The sequence below is a fragment of the Podarcis filfolensis genome (assembly GCF_964270895.1).
Source record: "Podarcis filfolensis genome assembly, chromosome: 3".
Taxonomy (NCBI): Eukaryota; Metazoa; Chordata; class Lepidosauria; order Squamata; family Lacertidae; genus Podarcis; species Podarcis filfolensis.
This window is the reverse complement of record NC_139606.1, coordinates 76,794,068-76,806,835: the sequence shown is the minus strand read 5'-3', so window position 1 is coordinate 76,806,835 and position 12,768 is coordinate 76,794,068. Positions and strand designations below refer to the sequence as shown.

General features: G+C 38.3%; 1 protein-coding gene across 10 annotated transcripts in view; it reads left to right on the top strand.

Annotated features, from left to right (window-relative positions):
* ARID4B (AT-rich interaction domain 4B) overlaps nucleotides 1-12,768 on the top strand; it is an 84,485-nt gene that overhangs the window by 35,240 nt on the left and 36,477 nt on the right. For all 10 annotated transcript variants that reach the window (XM_083605996.1, XM_083605991.1, XM_083605997.1 and 7 more), the window contains exons 5-8: nucleotides 1,062-1,152; nucleotides 5,942-6,021; nucleotides 8,217-8,308; nucleotides 10,877-11,015. In XM_083605996.1, coding sequence (XP_083462122.1) covers nucleotides 1,062-1,152; nucleotides 5,942-6,021; nucleotides 8,217-8,308; nucleotides 10,877-11,015 — 402 coding nt within the window. The remainder of the gene's footprint in view (nucleotides 1-1,061; nucleotides 1,153-5,941; nucleotides 6,022-8,216; nucleotides 8,309-10,876; nucleotides 11,016-12,768) is intronic.

The window sequence follows — 12,768 nt, the reverse complement described above, 5'->3', positions numbered from 1 at the left end:
GGGTTGAAGTCCCTTCAGAATAGGTAGCACAGGGGACTCCAAGAGGAAATGGTGATAATTATCTCCTTTCCTTCCTCCAGTGGTGGCTTCCACTAGATCTTAGTCCCAAAAAGCCCTTTTCACTGGATCCAACCGAAGGTGGTGTGTCCCATAAATAATAACTTCACTGAATGTTTGGGCAAGTGTGTTATACATTCCAGCCATGTCTGAGCAGTCATGTTACTATGTGTTCACTTTGGTGGAAGCCAGTAATGTATGTCTCTGTTTTTTCATGAACTTGTGCCATATGTACTAGTGTTTTTTTAAAATCTGAGTTCCGGATTATTGGTTATAATAGTTATATTTAAAGGTATAAGATAACATCTGGAGGAGAATTTCAAAACTACAACTTCTGTAGGCCAGGATCCAAAGTGTATTGTGAGTGCACCATGGCTGTTCATCTCCCCTGCCCAGGTACTCCTGAAGGTCAGGAGATCATCAACCTCCATAGCAGGTGTGGGCAACCTTTGGTCCTCTCATTTTTTTCCCCTGAAGTCCAACTTCCATCATCCCTGGCCAGTGTAACAGGAAGGGCTGCAGCCAGAAAAGAAAACCGACCATCTGCCCCATTTGCCTATCTCTTTGCACACAGTTCTCTTTGAATCTTCATCATGGAACATATTTTGTCATTTTTTTAAAAAAAATGCCTTCATATAATTTTATACATTGCATGTTCTGATATTTACAGCTTTCTTGGTTTGAGTGGGGAAAAAATTCACTTGTGGAATAATCCTATTAAGTAGTTCTAAAAGGCACCCTCTTGGTACAAATAGATATATAGTTTGAAGTCTGAAAAGTAAAACCTGACATACATTAGATTGCCTCAGAGGCATGTTACAAAGCCTTGTGTGAAGATGGACGTGATTTTCAGATTTCTCCTTCTCCCGAAATGCAGCCACACACACTACATGTGTAGATTGGTTTTTGAGAGCAGAAACTGAATTTAAAAGAATGAAAAATGAAATGTTCAATATTTTCTAATTATTGCCTTGGAGATTACCTAAGTGGCTTTTATGTTTTAGGTAGGAACTGTGGTGGAAGTAAGGAATCCAGATGGAACATATCAGGAGGCTGTCATCAACAAATTAACAGATGCTAGTTGGTACACTGTAGGTAAGGAAAAACAACTCCATTTTTCACCAATCCAAAAATTACAGGTCAGGAAAAATATGTGTTTTTTCTTCCATAATAAGTAGTGGAATTGAGTTCTTGTTTTTTATATTTAGTGAGTGTTTTCTTACTCTCAAAATTATCACTTTAATTGAAATCTATATATGGCTTCTTAAGAATATTCTTGGACTTGCTGCTTGACAACAACAGGCAGTAGGCATGGAGATGGGAATGGGGAAAATGAAGAAAATGTGGCAGAAGAAAATAGAATAATGCAGATTTATGCAAATTGGTGGGGGGTTAGTTTTAGTTTGAGATTATTCAACAACGTTTGAAAGGGTTTCCCCCACCTTTTGAAATTTTAAGAGTGTTCCCTGCCACACAAAAATACATAAGTTTTATACAAATCTGTAATATTGAATAGTATTTATACTGCAGTTTTCTGTTACAACAACAACATGTGGTGAAAGTGTAGAATTTGACTAATAACATGTTTGTGTTAATTTTCCATCTAAGAAAAAGGGGGCAAGAAAAAGGGACCATTTGATTTTCAATGAGTCCTGTGGTACCTTAAAAAAGACTAAGGACTTAGCATGAGAAATCACAGTGCGCCTACTTCTTAGATGCAGGTTTTTCCGAGCTACATTTTTGGAGTTGATATTAAATTAGAATTAATGATGAAACTATAGTTCTAGTTGGTAAGCTCATTCAGGGCCTTCAGAATGATGATTTGTTTCCTCCTCCAACAGCCTTCATGACAAATATGTATCACTTTAATATTGATGCCTACTAAGAAAAGATAACATTTCTCAAGATACAAAACTTACTTGCATGCATTTCCAGAGTTAATTAATATTTCCATAAGCCTTGTTCCTTTATTTATTTTTTTATGAGTAAAGTTTTCAGATTCATGGAGGGCGGGATAGGAAAAATCCAGTAGATCTTTCTCCTGTAAAACACTGCCTAGCTTCTAGCTTACAAATTTGATTTTAAGACTGCAATGCAAAGTGTACTTATTTGAGAGTGAGCTCCACTTGAACTTACTTCTTAGTTTTGAGTAAACATGCATACATTCAGCATTTGTTTAACAAAGACTTTTCAGTAAGAAGTGCAGCCTTTTGCTTTTAATAAAAAATGCAAACAATATTACAAAGGCTGCTTTTGCACACAAATCAGGCATGAGCTGTGTGCTAGTGCACACATCCCTAGTGTTCCCATTTCACTCCTTCTTTCTACAGTAGATAAACAAAGCGCAAACAGTCAAGCTTAGAGGTACATACAAACCTGGGGTTGTGGTTTGTTTCACTCAGCAAACCATGATTGCTATGCCAACAACAAAGCATGGCCTTCAAGTTAATTGTTTTGTCTGGCTGAAACACACCATGATTCCAGGTGTAGATTTTACACTGACCAAGCCTAAATTTGGCTTTTAATTGATTTTATTTGTTTGCATTTCATTATATTTGTATAAAGCAATGAATGCATGCAATAATAAATGAATATAATACAGCCTGTTGGTTTGTTTATCCACTTGTGGAAGGGAAAGGCAAAATGGGAACACGCTATATGCATGTATGCATGAGCATGCACCCCATTCACAGTATTGTTTAATCGACCAAACCTTATGGCTTAGAAATATGTGCAAACATAGACTAATTTTTGGTCTGAAATAGTAACCCCTCCAAAGAAAAGGAAAGAAATACCCAGCATCTGTTGATGCTATTCCTCACTCTTATTTTCTGTTTCTATTACTTTTTGGTATTTAGTCTTATGCAGTTCAAAAGAGTTTGAAATGTTAGAACTGAGTGAATGCAAAAAGGCCGAAGATTGAAAGGGAAGATCAAGCTGTACCCTCCATGTTCACCAGCAGTCTCTTTAGGCTACAATCCTTCTTGCTCCAGTGGATTAGTATGCATAGGATAACAGAGCAAGCATTCTCCCACAGGGGGACTGGCTTGGCTTCCTCTGTCTCCACACATCTTTTTTAGTTTGATTTCAACATTTCAAACAATAGTAAACAAATTAAAAGCACCCTCCCATTTACCAAAGAAGAGAAGGCCTGTCACCATAATTACCCAGGTGAATGGATTTGTAAAAGCCCTGTTTAGAGGCTGCATTTCTACCATAAATAAGTACCTGGCCAGTTCTCTCCCCCAGTGGAGATGGTTAACTAGCATGTGAGGATCTCCAGAGGCCTCCAGCATGCAAGCCAGATAAAATCCTCCAGCTATGTAACTGGGGAGACAAGACCAAGAAAGAAAATGTATTTGAAGATTCTCTAGAAGCTGGACTAATTAAAACTAAGGACAAGAAAAAGTCTGTGTCAATCTCAAAGTGGAGGAGACTCCAAACAACTTCAGTCCTAAGTTCCTCTAAAAGCAGCCCTCCAAGTACTCTAAGCCAAGATGGCAGTGGCAGCACAAGCCCAAATCACGGTTGGAGATTACTGTAGAGATTCTCAAATGTTTGGAAGGGTTCTGAAAACAGTGGAGAATGTCATGCCCTGAAATTTAAGAAGTTCTTTCCTGTCCATTGTCCAAATATCAGAGGATCACCTCAGGATTTCCTCCATTAAAGACATTAAGCTAGCATCTCACTAAAGCAAAGTACAGGGGGTTATATTCAGGAAAAGGGAAACACATTAAATTTTGGACTTCCAAAGAACCCCTCGTCATCTGCAGAAGTGCAGATACTGCATAAAGACCCTGTGCTCCTTACTGACTGGACTTACATCATCTATACAGTTTATAACAACTATTCAAATATGCAATAAGAAGCATGTAAAAATTTGAAATTGGAGATCATCAGCTAACTGTTGCAGAATATCCTTTCTTAATTGTCTGCATAAGGCTGATGGCAGGTCTTCTTACCAACAATAATAGTAGCCTTAACTCAGAGATCTCAGTTCCACTCAAGGTAGAAAAATTGTTAGGTTGGTGGACTTCAGGGTTACTCTTGATATAGAGCTTCTCATCCAGAAATCCAGTTGGGTCATCTAAACTACAAATGCTGATCTGAGCACATGGGAGGCCCACTACAAGGAAGCATTGATTTTGTGATCACCAGAGGATCTCAGAGGAACATAATCTCAGGAGTATAAAACCTTCTGGAAGTCAAGCTGATTGGATTGGCTTTGCTCTACTTCTCTCACCTTCTACAGGCACATCATCTCCTGATCAAGATGGGCACTCAAGGTCTGCATCAAGAGAAGGGGGGCCCTTGATCAAAATTAGTCTGTGGTACACAAAAAAGGGACCCTCAATACCTAGAAGGGAAACAATCTCTAGACCTAGCAGATACTATTCGCTGATATACATGTCTGCAAAAAGATAATGCAACACACAAATAAGCTCTTGAGTATTTTATTGATAAATTGGAATATTGTCCCTTACTGAGCCATCTCCAGACTCTGCTTTGCAAAACTCTCAAGAAGAAAAATACCTACACAGCTTAATTCCCTAGAGTACAAAATTGCAAAAAAAATTAAGATTACAAGAGTTTCATATGAAATGTTTCCCATTATTAACATTTTGTTAATAATGAACTATTGAATGCCAAAGTACATCTTAATGCTTTGACTGACTAATATGGGGAATTATTATTAGTGATGGACATTGAAAAGAGAATTTTTATTTTTCTTCTTCTCAAAATCTGATTTTGTCTAGGCAGCTATTATTCAAGGACAAGTTATGAAATATCTGTTCAGTGTGTTATACATGTCAACCTTGTAAACAGAATGCATTAAGACAGTAGAAAATGCAGAAACATGTTAAGTATAGTGCATTTATATAAATTAGTGATATTTTGTGTCACCTACACTTTACACTTCAGTAACTCCCTTTAAGGATGTATTAAAAATAGAGAAGTATTTAGACACCAGTTTAAATAATAGGATTATGGGCTCCACGGAGCATTGGCTTGATTTTGGATGCTGTAATCTTATAAATTGGAATTGCAGTTTCAAGTTGACAAGTCATTTAGAAGAATGTGCTCTTAGAGTACTGTCTAAGTGCATGATATAAATATTGGTTGGGAATTTGTTGGATGAGCAGAAAGTGCTTTTGTCCACAAATAGGCAGGATGCTGATCTTTCCTGGATGCATCCACTTGTCAAATTGTGCTCCAGGGGATCCCTTGACCTTTCATGAGTTGCTTTTGGGGAAAGGATTGTAGTAAGGGAGCAGAAAAGCCTGTGAATCGTAGTCCTTTGGATCCTGGTCACTTAATTTGAATTCTATAAAAGATATTGCCAGATGACACAAAAATATAGGCTAATAATTATTTTAAGCTCTGCTACTACAATTGGTTATACGAATAACTAATGGTTGAGTCCTTAGAAAGTTCATAAATTATGCCTGATAGATTGCAATGAATTTATAGTAATGTGCAAAACCTATTTAAAAGTGAAAGAGAATGCCTTCTTTGTTGATTTACTTTAATAAATAGCTTGGCCTTCATCAGTTTATCACTGATCAATCCTCTTAAGAGTATTATGCCTTGCATAGGGGTTGGTTTCATTAAACATACAATTAAAAATTATATATACACATGCACAGACACATTTTTTAAATTTGTACACTCTGTTCAATATATTCCTGTCATACTTTGGGTAGATGCCAAAGCACATTTAGGAATAGTTAATTCTTAGTTACTGTTTAAGTGAATAGGACTTAAATTGTACTTGGTCTCTACTGAATCAACTTTAAGTTGATAAGACAAGATTTGCTTGTTTTTAATTGTAATTGGACAAATAGATTAATAATTTGTGTTTCCTTTTTACGTTTGGTAACAGTATTTGATGATGGAGATGAAAAAACTCTTAGACGTTCTTCGCTTTGCCTGAAAGGAGAGAGACATTTTGCTGAAAGTGAAGTAAGTATTTCTGATTAAATGAGAATTAGCTTCTTTTTGTAGATCCATGCTATTCTGAATTTTATTTAGTTATGTTGAAGGAATCTGGCATGTTATCCCACCAATTAAAGGAATGTAGTAACATGGCTTTCTGAAAATAATGGATCATGATGTGAGTCTAAGAAATCATTACTGCTTATCAAGGAGACCTTGCTGTTGAAGTCATAAGCTCATGCTAGCATGGCTTAAGCCAAAATACCTTTTACTCCCAGATTAGTTTTTTGTAGAATGGAAGGTGGAGCAGAGAAGATGGGCCATTTGTACAATACAAATTTTAACACAAAATATGCTTAAATAGGTTTGCTTTCAGTGATGATAATGTGTATGTTAAATGTATACAAGCATGCTTATGTAAATCAGACTAAAAACAAATAGCTAACATCAGCATGTCCACAGGACAAATAAATTCTATAACAGGGAACCCAAGCATTTGATTAGCTGTGAAAACGTATATAATATTTACTGCTCTTTCAAGAGAGAAGTTAATTTCTGGTTAACTTCTTAAGCTATAGTCTCTCTACACTTTGATGTGTTTGTGTAAACCATTCTACACCATGGTAACCTGGTAAGTAACTCCAGAGTCTATGAATTTGCAACTGAAAATTGCTAACATGTGTGGCTACCTCTCCAGAAAAACAAAAAATGCATAAGCAACTGAGAACTGTTGCTCTTCACAGTGCAATCTTATACATGTGTACTCAAGAGTAAGTCCCATTGAGTTCAATGAGCCTTACTTCCAGGTGAGTGGATATGAGTGTAGCCCTTAATCTATTCCCAGACTCTAATTCAATGCTGTTTATGCCATATTTTGGAATTTCTGCTGCAAGAGTGATTTAAAAAAAGGATGTTGTTGTTATTTAGCATAGTGAGAAGCAGATATTTTAAAATTTCTCCAAGATGGATCCCTAGGTGCAATGTATCCCTACAACACTGCTCTTATTTGCTTTCTAATTATTCCTTCTTGATGGTTCTTCATCCTACTGCAGAGGGCAGCTGATGCCATTGAGAGTACTATATCTTGGTTCTGTAGAATCAAAAGTTAAATAGAGGGTGTGGGGGAGAGAAAACAGGAATGACTGTACTTACACATTTGTGCCCAAATGTTAGGTATTTTGATAGGCAGAGTATATTGTTCAGTACTGCTCCTTCCAATCTCTGGCATGCTCTTCCTAGAGAGCCTCACTTGATACCTACATTAATGTCCTTTTGGCTCCAGGCAAAAACTTTTCTATTCTCCCAGGCCTTATAGCAGCATTTATTATTTGTTATTTATCATTTCTTCCAGTCACTGCAGAGAGATGATAGTTTGGTCAGTTTTAGCTTTTGTTGGGGATGAATCTTGTCAATATGCTAATTGAATTAGTTGCTGGTGGCTGGTTTACATCTGTTTTATGCTGAGTTGGATTTTATGACTGGATCTGATTGCTGAAGTATGGCTGGGCTGGTTTTATTGTTTTATAATTGAATTGCTTCGTTTATAATTTTGTTTCTTTTGCTGTTGTATGTTGCCTAGCAACTCATAAATGAAAATTTACTTAAAAAAAAGAGAAAACCTTGTAAAAGGCTAGTGCTATGGAAAGCACTTTCAAAATTTTGTTGGAATTGCCTAACATCCAAATGCTCCGTTTAGACTTCTTGTGTGTTTGTCTCTTCTTCTGCTGCATGAGAACTTTTGCCAAGTGTAGTTTCACTTTCAAAGAATCTTGGCTTAGCATTATGTCTGGGCCAGGAATCTTGGGTTACAACATATTCTGGTCAGTCTCAATAAATCCATGGCTTGTTGGCTTGTTTGGCAGTTAATTAGTTACTGTTTGTTCTAAACTAGAATTCATTATTTTATATATTATGCTAAACCAAAATTGGTTGGCGGTGGGGAACACCCTACTCTCTGCAGAAGTCCTCCTCCTGACTGTGCAGGAGGAAAATGTGGAAGCATTTCTCTCAAGCTATCGGAGTCCTGTCCATATAGCACTAAACTGTGGTTTAGCATTACGTATAATCCGAGTCATTGCCTACTCCAGAAGATCACTTTTCAATTTAATTTAATTGCAGTTTTCAGTGCTGTGTAATGCATTCATTAATATTCAGACATACTTTGTTGATGAAAATTCCTGGGTCAGTTCAAATGGTGATAAATGTAATGTATTTTTCAACAGACACTAGATCAGCTCCCACTTACCAACCCTGAACATTTTGGGACTCCTGTCATAGGAAAGAAAACAAATAGAGGAAGGAGATCTAATCACATGTAAGTTGTTTTTGTTTGCAATTGTTTGTTGATTTGTTATTATCTTAATTTTCAGCAGGTGGTTTGAAGTTGGTAGAAATGTATCGCATAATTTAAACTGAAAGTGCTGTTACGTGGCCCAATGTGTATTGGAAGCAGGACATAAGGGCTATTAAAAAAACCACAGACAAATTTGTTAGTGGCGTGGGACAAGGCCACAGCTGGCCCACTGTATCTTAGAGTGACATAAGAAGAATCTTACTGGGTTAGAGTAAAGGCCTATCTTGAGACTGACCCAGAAACTCCAGCGGGTGCAGAATGCCGCGGCGAGACTCCTTATGGGGTCTTCGCTGCGAGATCACATTCACCCGGTGCTATACCAGCTGCACTGGCTCCCGGTGGGGTGCAGGATCAGGTTTAAGGTGCTGGTTTTAACCTTTAAAGCCCTATACGGCCTAGGACCCTCGTACCTACGGGACCGCCTCTCCTGGTATGTCCCACAGAGGAACTTACGGTCTTCAAACAAAAACATCCTGAAGGTCCCAGGCCACAGAGAGGTTAGGCTGGCCTCAACCAGAGCCAGGGCTTTTTCGGCTGCGGCTCCAATCTGGTGGAACGCTCTGTCACAAGATACTAGGGCCCTGCGGGACTTGACATCTTTCCTCAGGGCCTGCAAGACAGAGCTGTTCCACCAGGCCTTTGGTGAGGGCACAGCCTGACTCCCTCCTTTGGCAATCTTCACAGAACTCTAGCCCAATGGTTGCCGTCAATTTGATTTAAACTCATCACTTCACTCCGGAGCCCCGGAAAGGGGGTTCCTCGTGAGTAGGGGAGGCGCTCTTGGTGCTCTGCCGAACCCCAAGTTCCCAGGCTTCTCCGCCTGGGATTTCTAGCGGGCCCCCGCCTTCGCCGCGGCGGGAAGACCCAATTTCCATGGAGCCCGTTCCTCCAGTCGGAGGAACTCCGCCATTTGTCGTTGGCGCTAACCCAGAAGTCCCCATCTTCTATTATTATTATTATTATTATTATTATTATTATTATTATTATTATTATTATTATCATCATCATCCTTTTTCCCACAGTGGACAATAAGGTGCTTCAGGGTAACACACAAAAAGGGCATAAACACAACAAAACTATTTTTCTGATTCCTAGTGACTAGTACTCAGAGGCATACTGCTTCTGAACCTAGAAGTTTGGCCATTAGTAAAAAGATCTTGCATGAGTTACTCACTTTAAAACTAAGCCAGTGGCCATCATTAGATATTGTGGCAGTGAATGCCCAGTCATAAGTAAGATATGTCTATATAAGGAGGTACTTTTTAGACAGTCCTGAATCGACTGTTCGTTATTTTTGGAGGTTGGCTTCATGTGCTGGTAGTTGTAAGGTAGAATCAGCCTTGAACTCCTGGTGTAAGTACAACTTTCCCCTTGTATTTAGTAGTGGGTTGAACAGAGGCTACTCAAGTCTGCCATGCTTGCTTCTATTACTGAATATGGGTATTGGATCTTGCTGCTGTTCTTTATTCAAATATTTTTTGTTGTATACTATATGGCGGGCGTTGCGCACATTCAGAAAAAAAGTGGGGGTAGTCATTGATACCATGTTATGGATTTATGTTATGGGGGGCACAGGTGACAGAGATGCTGTTCTCTGAATTTTAACTCAGCAGATCAAACATTGAAATAGAGACATAAATGCAACTGTAATGAAGCACCTATATTAGATTATATATTTCTTTTTGTGTGTGTTTGCATATGGCAAAACACTGTTTGTATCTTTTTTCAAAAAGTTGCAAAGATGTACCAAAAACCTTTCCACCGAAGAATCCTTGCCAAGTGCACGGTGAATACAAGCACTTCGATAATGGCTTATTCTTGACTAATCTTGGTTTTTGTTAATAGTACTGTTTAAAGTTTTGTTTCGTCTGTACTCTCCTATCATTTGCAGACACAATGTATTTGTAGTTGGTTTTAATACAGCTTGAAATCAACAGGTTTTTCTTTCACTTGCTACTTTGTTTGTATCAGGATTCTTAGTGAGACTTGCATAGCTTTGGCAACAAGACTTATCCCTTTATTTCCAATAATTATGACATATGTATTTTGTCCAGTTACTTGCCTCAAATGGTTATCCAGTTAAACTGTCAGGCTCTAACTATTAACTTGCTCCTCTCCCCTGATTGGATGACAATCCACCCAGCCCTGATTGGTTTCTGAGTCACTAGAAGGCTGACCATCATATGTGAATTCGTCCTTCACATGGGGATTTAAAAACTGGTGGCTACCATTTGTTAACTTGCTCGCAATTCCCCTCAGAATAATACTATGTGATGTAGTGTCATTCCAAGGGCATTATGAGGAACATGGTGGCTACAAGCATGGAATACTACTTTCACGCCCCTGGGAGACTGCTATCACTGTACCACCACTGTTGGGGTGGAAAGAACGAAAAGAGAGAGTGAAAGGGATGGACCCTATAGCAGTCCCCACTTCCCAAAATTCAAGCTAAAGTTCATTCGTAGTTTGACCCTAATCAAAATTCTGAACTCTATAGCACAATTTAACTTGGAGTTCTTTTCCTTATAGCCCAGAAGAAGAATCTTCCTCATCCTCAAGTGATGAAGATGAAGATGACAGAAAACAAACTGATGAACTGTTAGGAAAAGTTGTTTGTGTAGACTACGTTAGTGCTGATAAAAAGAAAAACCTCTGGTTCCCAGCTTTGGTAAGTGTTTCAATTTTATATTGTTTAATAGCTTTATTTTGAAGAGAGAGAAAAGTACCTAGAAATTATATTTTGCACTTTGAGATATTCCTCTTTCATAATTTAAAACCACCACGTTAAACAAGGTCAGAATAGTCATACTATCTACAGTTCATTCGAGCACACTAAGGGCAGTAACTTCATAAAGTGCATATATTGTAAAAACTGTGCAGTTTAATAACACATAAGTGCCAAGTCAGTCTGTATACAGTAAAGCAGATTTTTTAAAAAAAATGTAAAACAGAGAACTGCTTCTTTTCTTTTTTCCTATTTTATGGTCCCTATTATTTTCCATGCTATTAGTTCAGCTTCCAATTGCATAAGAAGGTCAAAGGCAAAAGCTGCTGTATTGTTCCTATTTTATGCTACAAAACATACAGATTGCTGGATCTGTATTCTGAAGTGGTGTACCAGTTGCTAGGGAGAAACAGCAGCAGTGGGCTACTTTTTTCATCCCCTCCCTGTGGGCTTCCTGGAAGCATCTGGCTAGCCATGGTTAGGAAAACAGGCTAGACTAGATTGACCCAGAGTCAGGAATGTTTTTATCAATCCTTTTGCTGCATGGAATTCTTTTTACACTTACTTACTTGAGAATATTAACATTTTAAAAATAAAATGCCCCCTCCCCCAAAATTGTGTAAATCATGTCACATTAATTACAAGCATATAAGTGGTTGCAGATAGAAAACTTGTTCATAAATTTTAATGAATATTTGCAGAACTGTAAATGTGATCCTAAACTGTACAGTTGACATTAAATAAATCATCATTATTTTTAATTTATTGTTTTGGCTTTCAAAAGCAATGCACATGTCACATCCATTATAAAAGAATGGCTGAAGCATGAAATATTACTTGATAATGTTCTAGAAGAAGGTTGCATTAGGTTCGTGCTTCTAATGGAAGATTGTGACTTAGCCAAAAGCACCATAAGGTCACATTTTTAGAAACTGAAATAAGGCAAATCAAAGATCTTAGAAGCAATGTGCCAGTTTTAAATAGGGAAGGTAATTTAACAAGTGGCTTAATTCATATGATGTAGGTGATTATATTTGGCTGAAGTTGCTGAGCAATTTAAACTCTTTGTGAAATCAGTAGCGAATAGGGGTCCACAAATTTCTTCCTACCTTACTAACCCACCGTCCCCTAGAAGACTCTGAAGAGAGGAAAGATTGGTATCTCAAGTGCTGCTGGGCTTTTCAGAAGCATAGGCAGCAAGGGGCTTTCTCCTTCTCTCACTTCTGCACCAGACACTGAGGAAGCAGTGGAAAGGAGCATCGCATCTTTCTGTGAAGCTCTGTGGGAAATGAGATGAAAGGGCTCTCCCCCAAGTCCTCTGTGTATACAGAGGACTCAGGCAAATGTGTGTGTGCCTTTTATCTCACTCAGTGCTGGACTTAAAGAGAAGGTTGAATGCAAGTCCTGTCCTCCTTGTTGCTTCTGTTTCTTCAAAGCCCACTGCAAAATAAGACAACATTGTCTCCCCTTCCCTGAATTCTCTGCACAGGTTAGAACACTTGGAGAGGAGCAAAGCCTTGTTTTTCATGCATGGCACAATGGAAGGCAGCCTTCACACAAGTTCCCTGAAGTTTTCAGAGAACTCTGGGCAGGATTTTTATGTGTGCTGAGCATCCATGACAGGGGCAGTCAGTCACCTCTGTGACCAGTTTTTTGGACTCTAGAATATGAACAAAAAGTATCTTCATTGAAATAT